The 13,311-nt window shown below is 42.6% G+C and overlaps 1 protein-coding gene and 1 pseudogene across 1 annotated transcript; one reads left to right on the top strand and one right to left on the bottom strand.

Moving 5' to 3' along the window:
• The first annotated feature begins 1,550 nt into the window (after positions 1–1,550).
• LOC141435913 (uncharacterized) lies at positions 1,551–8,462 on the top strand (annotated as a pseudogene).
• Positions 8,463–9,092: 630 nt separating this feature from the next.
• On the bottom strand, positions 9,093–12,681 carry LOC141435652 (uncharacterized). The gene is made up of 6 exons (XM_074098386.1): positions 12,438–12,681; positions 11,789–11,936; positions 10,930–11,034; positions 10,224–10,344; positions 9,763–9,945; positions 9,093–9,247 (listed from the first exon to the last, which is right to left on the bottom strand). Exons 1-6 carry the CDS (start codon positions 12,530–12,532, stop codon positions 9,147–9,149), a joined length of 753 nt encoding a protein of 250 aa, XP_073954487.1. The 5' UTR covers positions 12,533–12,681; the 3' UTR covers positions 9,093–9,146.
• Between the last annotated feature and the right edge of the window lie 630 nt (positions 12,682–13,311).

Below are 13,311 nucleotides of genomic sequence, written 5' to 3'. Positions count from 1 at the left end.
AATTGTTAGTTTCTATAGAAACCGTTATTTTGCCAAGTTGTTTTAAATATTGCGATGAATTTTATATTTACTTACCAGTTATTAATTTTGGTTATATGCCAAGGATGTAATTAATATATTTATTTGTAATTCAAACACAACTCTATCCTATAGTTTTTATAGGTCGGAATTAGATTTTGCAATACTCCAAATTAAGCCAATTAACGATGGTATGATCGCATAACCCTCGGTAATAGAATGTTTGGGAATCTATTACCGACCCATTCAATTGTCTTTGGGTCGGTAATAGTTCTTAAAGAAGTCCCTATTACCGAGTGCACATTTATTTTTCTGTTAAAATAATTCACATTTAGGGTACCGTAAGTGCAGATTTTTTTGATAAAGTGTGACTTTTACTCAGCATGCATACATCAAACTATAACTGGTGGCATGAGCATAATAAAATACAATGGGCTGGATACACTATTCGAATCATACTTTAGTTTTTTATTACAAATTTTCTCAAAAAATATTTGATGTACAATATATTATACAGAACCAAAGCCATTACCCTTTTTTAATCCCTCGGTTATTAAGTTTCCAAAACAAGTGTCGGGTCCTTTACCGATGGTAGAAAATTGCCGTTTTTTTTACCCTCGGTAATAGAACCTCAATTCGCGGTAATGGAATCACAACCTGTCCATTACCACGGTAATAGAAGATTTGGGTATTTTGATTTCAATAATTATTTTATCAATACTAATAACTAAAACGAGCCCAAAAAGTTAAGACACTGAAAGTTCAATAAACGCTCTTAAATAAAAAAAATATTCTCGTTTGTTAAGGAGCTTTGATACCCTTAATTTTTGGGACTCATTTGAAAACTTCCTTAAGTACCACGGTAATAGGCGCCGTTACCTTAAATGGGAATCTGAACGTTTTGATAGTGGATGCAGCTCCAGCGCTACATTTTGAATAAATATTTGGGATTGTCGTCGATGTAATATGCTTAGGGGCTGTTTCACCATCCATTGATTAGCGATAACCGACGGTTAAATGTGATGCCGTCTCCGTCTATCCGAACAAAACAAATAGACGGCATCACACCTAACCGCCAGTTAACACTAATCAATGGATTTATGGATGGTGAAACAGCCCCTTAATTTTTTTTACCTTTCTACTCCGCTACTACAGGAACACAGTTCATTAAATTGGATCTCCACATATAACGCCTGAAATCAATCAGGTATTAAGATAAATTTAAGCATTACCTTCAGTTCTGAGTACAATCAAGCTTAAAAAAGTATCAGCAGGGTGTCATCTATTGGGCAGTATATCGACGCACTTGTACGTTTACCTTACTATTGTTAATTTATTTATTTCCAACCCATAATCACCCACCTTTGGCTTCTTGTTCCGTGAGAAACAGACAAGTTAGTATCAAAGTAGGTCGTAATTTTTTTAGGCTTATTTAAAAAAAACCACTAAGGTAACAAGTTTTCGGCTGATACTTTTTGATGCCTTATCTTTTATTTGTTGATCATAACTCCTATCCTTGTCTTTTTCAGCTACGTGAAGAGTGGGAGCGGGGCCAGGAGGCGGCACTGGACGCGGCGGTTTGTCCACACGACGTGGCCACGCTCCTTAAGGAGTTCCTGAGGGATCTGCCTGATCCACTGCTTTGCAGGGACCTATACCCCGCCTTCCTGTGTACACAGAGTAAGATATTATTTATTTTCAGCTATCTGAAGCTTAGTAGAGCAAAGGTTTAAGGGGTCATCTTAAGTACTTAAACTTGAATATTTTACTACTGTATTGCTCCGCAGGTATCACATCGTCCTTCACCGAAAAGCTCATGGTTAATGTGTAGTATAAGTATATCAATTCAGATAAACTCAGATTTGCGAGCCCGGAATTGAACCGACGACACCGCTTGAGAGCCCATTGGTCGAACCACCAAGTTAATTTACTTTAGCTACTGAAATATGGCCAACAACAAGAGATTAACTAAGTATAGCACGAGAAAGAAAAGGAGCGAGATATTATTGAAATATCAGACAATAATGAAGTCTATCTCGTCCTGGGCTTTACTTTATATTTCCAATATTTTTTTCCAGAAATCCGCAACCGACGACTCCAATGGGAGGCCCTACGGATGATCGTACAACTGTTGCCCACAGCGCATAGGACACGCTGAACGCATTACTCTCCTTCCTGTCGCAGTTGGCTGCCCACGCCGAGGACGACAGGCAGCCCGGCAATAAGATGGATGCAGCAAACATAGCCACCATCTTTGCACCTAATATACTGCATAAAAATAAACCTAATGAGGCTGCTAGGTGAGTTGAGCATGTTTTAGGCTACTAGTGCGTTTGTAAATACCATCACTGCCAAGAATAATGCGTCGTAAGAGAGGAAGTTGTGTATGTGACTTAATAATGGGGGATTTAAGCCCCTTCTTCCTCCAAAGCGTAGGGCGTAGGGTTAAAATGAACTTGCTAAGACCTACTCTCAGTCGGGTCAGGCTCCTCCCTAATATCGCTTTTGATCCGCCACTACGCGCAATGGTATAAATTTAAATCTACAGTTTACTATTTAGCTCAGCTTGGCGTCGTAAATTTTTAGGTGGACTTATCGCGGGGGGCGCACACGAGAAACTGTTAAAAACCGTTAAGTAAACGTACTGCGGATAAAAACAAATAGCATAAAACTAATGTTTATTCATTGTCATAGCTCTCTCTGATGTCTTACCTCGATCCCCCTCGTTTCCAGTGCAGAGCAACTCTCGGAGCGCGCCGACGTCATCAACGTGGTCCGGCAACTGATCGAGCGGCAAGGCGAGCTGTGGACGCTGCCGGCGGAGCTGCTGCACGAAGCATACATACACCTGGCGCATATGGCGCCCGCGCACCTCGACTCCTTGCTGCTGAGGAGATCAGAGTGAGCAATTAATATCACAATAGATGACAGTACAGTTTGTTTCTTGCGGAACTTTTTGGCCCGCACCGTGAAACTTAGGAATCAGCTTGCAGCGTCAGTATTTCCGGTCCAGTACAACTCGCGGATCTTCAAAAAACGAGCCCACTGCTTTCTCAAAGGGCCGGCAATGCATCTGTAACTCAACTTATACTCGGGCGGAGGGGATTGCTCTCCATCAGATATAAATTTTAAAAAAATATACGCGATTTAATCACGGCCATATATTGGTAAAATTACCTCGCCATTTCAGCCATTTGCAGCGGCGGTAAGGAATAAATGAAGTTCACGGGGGTATAATTCTTTAGCCGCGTGTCTTTTTCAAAGCATCATCTTGACTTTATACCAGCACCCTATCATATCACACTGTCAATGTTCGACAATTTGACCAAATTTTCGTCCTGATGCCTACATCTGTCACTGTATAGATAATAAGGATGATGGATAATAAGCTTTCGCTTTATGCTTGCTAAATTAGTTCTCCTTAACGAGTTTTGAAGCGTGTTGATGTCTCTAAACTTTATGTCCTTATATCCCATTCCAGATGTGCTGCGGAAGCCAAAGAATCTCTGGCAGAGAGCGCGGCGCGGCGGGTGTGGTCGCGCGAGCAGTTCCTGCACGGCGCCGCCGCTACCGGCGGGCCCAATATGTCCACGCCCAGGTAATAACGGGAAAACTCAGTTTCGTTTTAATCTTCATCTACATCAACCTTACCTCCACCTTAATCTTAATCGCCGTCCTCATCTTCTCTCTCAGTATTCCACTCATTTTTATTTTCATCTTCAATTCCCAAAATTGACATCTTAATCCCCTTATCTTTATTTCCATCTGTTTTGTCAAATTCATTCCAGCCTGTATCTTTATCTTTGATTTTATCTCCATCCTTCGCCTCATTCTTCACTTTATCTTCATATATCTATCTTTCACTTCCTCAGCCATATCAGTAATATTTTTATTTACATTAGTAGAATAGGAAAATCCTCAAGTTGCTCAAAAGATTTTAAATGTTGAAGCGAGAAGACTTACTCGCGGAGTCGGCGGACGCGGGAGAACGCCTCTGATACCTCATCGGGATCCATTTCCTCAGCCATGACCATAATGACCAGGTAAGTCTACCACTGCGACCACTGAGCACTGTAAGGACACACTGCAAATTCAACAAGAAATATAAACCAGAGAAGAACCAAAAGTTTCCATGCAAAATTAGAGCTATGTTCAAGGTCAAAAGTCAATTATGAAGATACGCCCTCATTTAATACTTTTTATTCTTGGCTGTAAAGCCCGGTTTAGATCTGCAATTAAAATCGTGCAAGTTGCATTATTACCTACATTACGAGGCTGTAAAGCCAATGAGTTTGTGGTGGTCAATCGAGCGCCGCGATGTAGTACAATGTGCACGATTTTTCTTGCACATAGACTGGGTTTGAGATCACACAATGCTCTAGATTGGTGTTGTAGGTAGATATTAATATCACAAAGGATGTGGAACGGTTATGGGCCTTTCTAGCAATTAGTAGTAGAAGAAAGTGGGTCAGCCAGCGTCACCGACGTAGCCAAGCGAATTAGCTCGTTGAAGTGGCAATGAGCAGGCTATATAGCACGGAGAACACATGACCATTCGAGCCGAAAAATTCTCTAATCGAGACTGCCGATCGGGAAGTGCAGCGTATGACGTTCACCAAAGAGATGGACGGAGGACCTGGTTAATACCGCCGGTTCACGGTGGATGTAGGCCGCTTCCGACCGAAGCAACTGGAGGTATATGGAGGAGGCCTATGTCCAACAGTAGACGTCCTACGGCTGATAAGATGATGATGAATTCAGCCCCTCATTTCTTCTAATTACTCTTGTGTCAAGATTATAACCGTGTAATGTTGTAGCAGGGTCCGAAGCAGCGTGGAAGAGTGCGGCAGTAGCGGCGTGGTGTGCACGCCCGCCTCCGCCACACGCACCGACTCCGCGCCTGACTCCAACGACTCCGCCAGCGACTACAATGAGGTCAGTGGCTACAACGAAGTCAGTAACTATAATGAGGTCAGTGACTACAGTGCAGTCAGTGTCTAATCAGTGACTTCAATGAGGTCAGTGGCTACAATGAGGTCAGTGGCTACTATGAGTCAGTGACTACAACGGTCAGTGACTATAATGTGGTCAGTGACTTCATGGAGGTCAGTGACGTTAGCAACAGCGTGACAAGAATGGCGCGCATTTTCGCGTTGGAGTAACCTGACGAACTTCTTACTAGCATATTGAATTAAAGTATCAGACAGCTTCACAAGCTTTCCCCTTAACAAGTTTTAATCAAGAACTTGCTTCAGTCTTCACAACATTTGATAATGCATACAGTAGCCGTATTGTCAAACGTCCGGACGCTCGCGATATTGCATTCACCGTCTCTTTCTACCATCATCCTACACTGTGTGACAAAAAGAAGTGGTGGAAATATTTGTGATTCTGAGTCCATAGACAATAAGACATCAGTGTAAAGGTAGAGGAGCTGCATTCGTTGCAGACGCAGCTGTCTTAAGGTCGTGGGTCAGCAAAGTATTTGTTTATAGGTATAGCAAGTGCCACGAGAGTTGAAGTGAATGTTTACACACAACAACATGAATAACTAATTGCATAAAAGGAGAATGAATGAAATGAATGAGACAATGTCAAAATCCGGCTGTCATTATGACATGACAATGTTCTTGTGTGCGGGACCTCAACTCTGGTGGCACTATAGTACAGTCGACGGAAACTGAATCACGGATCAGGTAGAACCTTTGTGCTACTTAATTGACATATATACATTTGCTAAAGAAATCAGCGAAATGAATTATGAAAAGTTTCCACCCTAGTACAGTTTCTTTGACTGTAGAAGTAACCTTGGTATCCTCCGCAGACGCTGGGCGGCTCGGACGATGATAGCTACGTGATAACTGCGTCGCTGCACATCCCGGCCGCGTTCCCGTCCCCCGCACCCGCGCGCCCGCCGCGCCCCCGCGCCGCCGCTCCACCTCCGGCTCCGAGTCTTCAGGTCAGTCATGATACCCTGATACTTTTGATTCGATAACTCGCGTATATTCTTACTTTTATTAAAATGCGAAGTTTGTTACCTCATCACGCTTAAACCGCTGAACTGTGTCCGTATTTCAGTCTGCGGGCGCTCGTGATCGCATTCACCATCCCTTTCTATCATCGTCCTATACCGTGTGACGTGACATAAAGAGGTGGTGAAAACGATCGTGATACCGAGTGCGTTAGACAATAAGGCCTCTGAGTAGATGAAATTTAGTATGGCCACAGTTTAAAACCCTAAAAATCAACATAGTTCTCATGAAATAGCGAGAAATTAATTCTTGGCATTTAAATAATCAACCCCCTGTGTACTGCTTCTTATTCAGTTCAGGAACAGAGACAACATAGACACCTGTCAGAAACTGGTCAAAAAGTAGTAAATCAGGCCCTGAAGGTTCATATTCGACGAGGGTCTGTTTTTTATTATTTTTTTGTAAAAAAAGTGAATTATAAGAAATAAATTTCGATATTTTTTAAATTCCTAACAAATACTTATTTTTTTGACAAACAAGACTAAAATACAGAGCCGGTATTGTCTAACGCGCTGCCGTTCGAACTTCCAATCACCATCTTCCTATACCGTATGACATAAAGAAGTGGTGAAACCGATTGTGGTTCCAGGAGTATTATACAATAAGGTCTTTTATTTTATTTCCCGCATACGAGTTGACATAGCGTTATGTTATGTCTCCAGCCAAGCGCGACTCGGCCGTGGGCTCGTCGCCGGCGAGCGCGTCATCGGCGTCGCCGCCCGCGTCGCCGCCGCCGCCCGCGCCCGCGCCCGCGCCGCTGCGAGTGACGCTCACCGCCGGCGGGGAGCTGCGCCGCCCCACCGACATCGACCGGCTCATCTCGCTTGGAGGTACGTTACCACCTACTACTACCACTTACCACTTCGGTACCACTATGTTGCAGCCGAGCGCGACTATGCTACTGACTACTGGCTCGTCGGCTATGGGTTCGTCGGATCATCCTTTATTTGGTAGCTAGCCCTTAAATTGGCAGTGTGCCACACAAGACCCATTATTCAAGACTATCTTTTTGTATTTTTTTATGTAGAATATTTTGGACTATAAGGTCCGACGAGGCTTGAATCATGAACTTTTTTTCAATTTTGACAATTTAAGGGCTAGCTACGAAATGGGCATTGTGTTTTCCCATCTTATCTGCTTTTTCTTCCGGTGCCCTCTCCTATCGGAGGTCGGCGATCATTAGGGCTACCTTAACCTTAGAGACTGCCGCTCGAAAGATGGATCTGGTACTCATTCCGAACCAGTCTCTAAGGTTTCTTAAACAGGAGGTATGTCTACGGTCAGGTGGTCTGCGGCCTTGTATCTTCCCCTGGATAATAAGCTGAAACAGACCATACTTGTTGTTGCGCATTATATGCCCCAAATACAACAGCTTCCTCAGTTTTATAGTACGCATCATTTCCAAGCTTTAATACATTCTCCGCAATACCGGAGACTCCTTACTCTATCCGTCCATGATATCTTTAACATTCTTCTGTATACCCACAATTGGAAAGCTCCCATCCCATCTTATACCATCTTATACTAGCTACCAAATGGGAACGATTTTCCAATCTCTTAGCCAGATTTGGTAGCAGTACAAAAAGGAAAAATAAATTGTTGATCCAATGCGAATGGTCAGATTTGATAATCGTCACATCATTTAAAAGATACATTATCCATCATCATCATCATCTCAGCCGTAGGACGTCAACTATTTGACATAGGCCTCCCCATAGACCTCCAGTTGGCTTGCATCCACTGTGAACCCGCGGCTTTAACCAGGTCATCCGTCGATCTCGTTGGTGGACGTCCAGCGCTGCGCTTGCTGATCCGCGGTCTACGCTCTAGAACTTTTCGGCCCCAACGGCCATCTGTTCTCCGTGCTCATTGCCACTTCAACGAGCTAATTCGCTTGGTTATGTCGGTGACCCTTGTTCTTCTACGTATCTCCTCATTTTTGATTCGATCCCGTAGAGAAACCCCAAGCATAGCTATCTCCATAACTCGCTGAGCAACTATTTATAAGGCCTATAGTGAAGCACCACGTCCGTCGATTATCCATAGGGTTTGTTTTACTTACATAAAATTCGTAAATTTTAGAAGTCCAAGTCAAAACTCACGACCCTTTGTTTGAGAAGCTATGAATCAAATCAAACCACTAGGCTACCGCGGCTTTTACAATTTATACCATGGTTGCAATAAATAAACGATTTTTTCTTTGACAGAGAGCGCAACACATCGGACGCGCGCGCCGTCGTGCTCCGCCAGCACGACGAGACGACCGTCACGCGCACGCGCGCGCGCGCCGAGACCAGGAAAGAAGATACCAGAAGAGAGGAAACGAGACAAGAGACCAGACCAGAGAGGAAGGAGGGCACGCTTTACAAGCGAGGCGAACTCATATCGAGCGCTCGCTCTCCACCCACGTGACAGATTATATAGTGCTTTTATACATAAACGTCTATTTATCATAAAGTATTTTAATTTTGAAGTAAAGGATGGTACAGCTGTGTTTTGTTTTCAGTTTTATACCTGGGTAATCTTGGGATAACTACTTATTGCAGGTAGGTATGACTTCATTGTTTGGGAAATTATCTAAGCCTTATATTATATGCACTCTTGTGTACAAAACGGGGAGTCTAGCTATTATGTATAAATTGAATTAGTTTTATTTTTTGGCTGTTTTGTTTAGGACCTTTTTTTGGAAATTTCTCTAAGAAATTCAATAGAATCGTCGAAAATACCTGAGTTATTTAGGGACTCGTAAGTATTTGACTCGCATAAAAACGCGTAATGTGTTCAGATATGTTTGAACATCTAAACAGCTCTGTATTTTATGATGGCAGCTTGTCATGTAAAACGTATCGGACATGGAAGTATAATCAAAGTCACGGTAAAGAGTGGCATAACTCCATACATGGGCGCCGGGATGGGGGTGCAAATTGCATTTGTATCATCCTAGCAGAAAAGAAAATACATAGAACAATATTAGGATACATGCAGATGCAAGATGTAATGCACCCTCCCGAAAATAATCCTACCAGAAATTAAACAACCAACTGCAATGACCACAATATACTCCATGATTGTTTGTATAGACAGACAGTTTGACAGTTATTTTCTGTGTAGTTTGTCCCGCATGATGATCGCCCCGAGTTTGGACACGTTGTCTTGGTACTCGGTCTTGCCGAGAGGCGGTACCGCTGACGACGTCTCTGGAAGAGAAAAGTGGAATTTTAAAACGCAGAATATAATATTCCTTTGCTCTTTCAACAAGTCTTTTTTTTTTCAAATGTAATTCCAGAAAGGCTCAGAAGAGCCTGGGCTCGAAACCAGGACCATTGAGAGTTTGAGAGGCCATAAGACGACACACTAGACCACCACGACTTTAACTGCTTCTTACTCTTGCAGTACGTCCGGAGGTGACGGAGGTGGCGTGTCACGGAACAGATCTTGTGCTCATTTTGAACCATCTTCATTTAGATTTCCACTGTTAGTACTACCTAATCAAAAACTGTCTTCGATAATGATATGACAAGGTCTCCAATGGGGCTTGGTGGCCCTTTATTGTCACAGGACCCTAGACTGCAGCTCAAAAAGCCGTTATTTAGATCCGCCCCTGCCCTAACCTGATAACCTCGCTTTATTTGCACAACATCTGCATGGAGACCGATTTCTCTATTTTGGTGGTTCCCCACGCTATACAAGGTTAACTATTTTTGGCACTTACCGCATTTGGCACGAGGATCGCTGGCTCCCCCAGTGCCCTGTTTGGATATAGTTTTCGGCGTGGACATGCGCTGTTTGGGCGCCACCCGGCACGGGTCCCCGGGAAGCCGCATCGGCTGCGCGCACGGCCCGGTGCCGCTGTCGTCTGCTGCCCGTTGGAGACCTTCGAACTTGGCGCCAGGACCTGTAGAGTCAAGTCATGTTAGTCTTATCTCGATAGGGGCTTTAATGCATCCGCACTTTCGCAGCCGCCGTTAATCCCGAACTTCTGTCCAATGCTGCCCAAAGCAGTTGAATTAGGTAAACCAAAAAGCAAGCAAGCAGGTCACCTAAGATTGTAGGATTGCAGATGTAAAATAGTACAACGTTACAATTAAATAAATTTGTTTTGACCTAAACTAATTGGTATGCTACATCTACTTAGTATGGTAGGTAATGAAAGGGTAATAAGGAGGAAGTTACCAGACTCGCAGAAATCCACCTGGTAGGTGGTCTTGTTCCGATCCCGGTCGATACGCTGCTTCAGTTCTGGAGAAGCCTCGTTTTGCAGTATGCTGTACAGCATGGGATATTTGGATTGTAACTAGAAACAGAACAATTTTTATAGAAATTCAGGTCTCGACTTTTCTAAAAATAATACCTCACAATGCGGATATGCAATAAGTAACTAACCAATCTAATTCAAGTTAGAAAATACAGTTATTTTAGTTTTTAGGAGTACCCGAGCGTCCACAGACGAGACTAGACTATTACAAGCGTAATTGATTACACATTGAGAACACTTCTGCTAAATAAATAAATAAATCTTGCCTTAATATCGATGTGAAAATTACGCATTACCGGCCTGAAGAGGCCACAGTTAAAATTTATGTGAGGCTTTCTCCCTTTAGGAAGCATACCCACTAAAAACATTTCGACGTTTACCCACTACCGTTATGGGAGCTCCATAGGATGGGGCGCATGGGATACTCCCTGAATAGTTATCTTGCCCTACGGTCACTGAAATATCTATATAAATACGGTAGTATCTTGCAAAAGTTGTAAAATTACATTTTCCATCCAATCTATTGGTTGTTCCATCCAAATCTGATATTGAAGTTCTTGAAGATCTGAGAAGATCTGATATTGAAGCATTTTTTAATTTAGGAAAAAAATGTTTATTGTTTACCTTATCAAGGAAGGCGTTAGGCTGATCATAGCGAGACGTGTCGGTTTCTGGACTGGCGCCTACTTTGACAGGATATAGTTTAGGGTCCAGCAGAGGACCCATTATCTGTAAGAGATTTAGATTTAATTTATTTATTAACACCAAAAGATAATATACAAAAACTTAAGCATCAAAACAACACACACTACTTGAAACATGAAAATGATATGAAATGTGCAAAATTTTGATATTTAGCGTCACTTCTTGTAATGCAACTAACATTATGAGGACTTTATTTTATGAGGTCAACAACGGTAACTAGACAAAATGGTATAGAAAATTGGTAAAGCAATTTTATTTCTTTTCAATAACCAATAGAAACGCTTCATTTACTTCGCCTCGCTCCGCTCAGCTGTTTCCACCCAGAGATCCTCTGTGTAAGCACAGAATAAGTTATAGTACATAGTAGTGTAAGGATGTGTAAATGAAGCGATTCTATTGGTTAATGACAAACACAACCCTCGCAACACATCCTCGCACATTATTGATGGAAACGCTGCTTAAATAAATGCACAAATGACTGCTTCTGAATCTAACTTCTGAACTGAAATTAAGTTTTTAGCGATTCTGTCTCTAAATGCAACATTAACTGCTTTTAAACTAACAAAAAATAATCCAATTAACTAGGATATTGTGCCTCCATGACAGCAAACATACGGTAGGTTAAATGATGATTTTGGTAAAACAGCGTTTGAGCAGTGAAGGTGTGCTGAAGATCGAGCTCTGTGGCGTGCCATGGGAGCTCTGCCTAGCACTTCTACTGCTAATAGTGGAGTGACACAATTTGATGACAAGTGCATCATGACCAAACAATGCTTACCTCATTCCTACTCCACCCGCCCTCTTTACCCGGCGGCAGCTGCGGCTGCTGCCCTCCAGAGTATTGCGGACATCGGCAGTCTGGAGGCCGACTGTGCTGCATGCATGCCTGGTAGAACGCAAGTTCTTCGCCTGACAGTTTTGGGACCCTGGATTATGGACTATCTATTAGTACTTGCATTGAAGGCGGGTTCAAAGTGCCGCGAATTTGGTAGTATAGCGCCAATATCTGACACAATAAAGCGTGCACAAATATCTGATACGACTCTATCTCTAGGGTCGGTAGGTCGTGTTAGATATTTTTGCTCGCTCTGCTGTGGCAGATATTAATGTAGGTAACTGTACCAATGAGAATATCTCAAAAAGTCAAAGTGTTAGATAATTCTGTCGTTGCTTCGAGAAATGCTTTCCGACGCGCACGTTGGTGGCAATTTTGACTGTGCCGTTATGGTAGAAAAGTATGTACTTATGAAATTCCGGATCGACGATTACAGGTCGCACTTTAACCAGGTCATCCGTCTATCTCTTGCCGATCCGCGGTCTCCATTCGAGAACTTTTTAAACCCAACCGCCATCTGTTCTCCGTGTTATGTGTAAGTAAATTGTCTTATTGGTTTACTAGCCATAAACTAGGTATTATGCATACTAACTCAGCAATCGCCCCGCCATGGCCTCCACCGCCGCCAGACCCAGGCAAGTTGGGCCATAGGTAGTCCTTCCTATACGTTGTCAGATAATGATCCATTCTTGGTTAGTTTGTACACGGCTCTTACCCACAATTTTACGATAGATTTTTATTTTTGTAATTTTTAAGTATTTTTTACGAAACTTTGGTTTTACTAGGTCATTGTTTTTTTTGTTTGATTAGCATTTTGAGTTTTTGATTGTAGCTTGTCATGTCTGTCATTGGTAACCACAAACCTTTTTGGTGAAATAAAACTTGATGTAAAACTTTTTGATTACCTATAAGTAAATCTCGGTTAGGTAAGGTATTGTCACTCTATGACCAATATAGACGCCAACTGCTGACTGTCCATACATTTCAATTGCAGCAAAGAGTATTAGTATTGCAGTCGGAGTACAGTTGTGCCGACTGCAATCGAACTGCAACGCAACGATAAAAAAGCGTACCTATAGAACTGTATAGTTTTCAGGCTCAGAGTCAACACAATGCACACATGATACGCAGTGGCGTAGCTAGGTAACCTAGGGCCCTGGGGCAAATAAAAAATGGGGCCCACTGCTATCAAAACTGGTAAGGTTTTTTGAATTAAAATCATTATATATAAAAATACTTTAAAAATGCTAAGCAACTTTATCATCAGCTATAAAGCAGAATTTCGAGGGCCCCCTGAGCTTGAGGGCCCCGGGGCACTGCCCCGCCTAGCCCCTAGGTAGCTACGCCACTGATGATACGAAAAGCGGTACGTATACATACACACACTCTCATCTATGAGCGGTACGGTCTGGTCCTATAGGTATAGGTGGTGGGCTATTGTCTACCTGAATTTTTCTGTTTTTGTA

The sequence above is a fragment of the Choristoneura fumiferana genome, chromosome 15, assembly GCF_025370935.1.
Source record: "Choristoneura fumiferana chromosome 15, NRCan_CFum_1, whole genome shotgun sequence".
NCBI lineage: Eukaryota > Metazoa > Arthropoda > Insecta > Lepidoptera > Tortricidae > Choristoneura > Choristoneura fumiferana.
The sequence above is the reverse complement of the archived record's forward strand: the minus strand, read 5'-3'. Positions and strand labels throughout refer to the sequence as shown.

Excerpts from the sequence above, each read along its gene's own strand:
- LOC141435652 (XM_074098386.1), bottom strand. The coding sequence starts at position 12,532 with ATGGATCATTATCTGACAACGTATAGGAAGGACTACCTATGGCCCAAC. Across the intron at positions 11,937-12,437 it reads CATGGCGGGGCGATTGCTGA|GGTCCCAAAACTGTCAGGCG; the intron begins GTTAGTATGCAT and ends TCCATAATCCAG. Across the intron at positions 11,035-11,788 it reads GCGGGTGGAGTAGGAATGAG|ATAATGGGTCCTCTGCTGGA; the intron begins GTAAGCATTGTT and ends AATCTCTTACAG.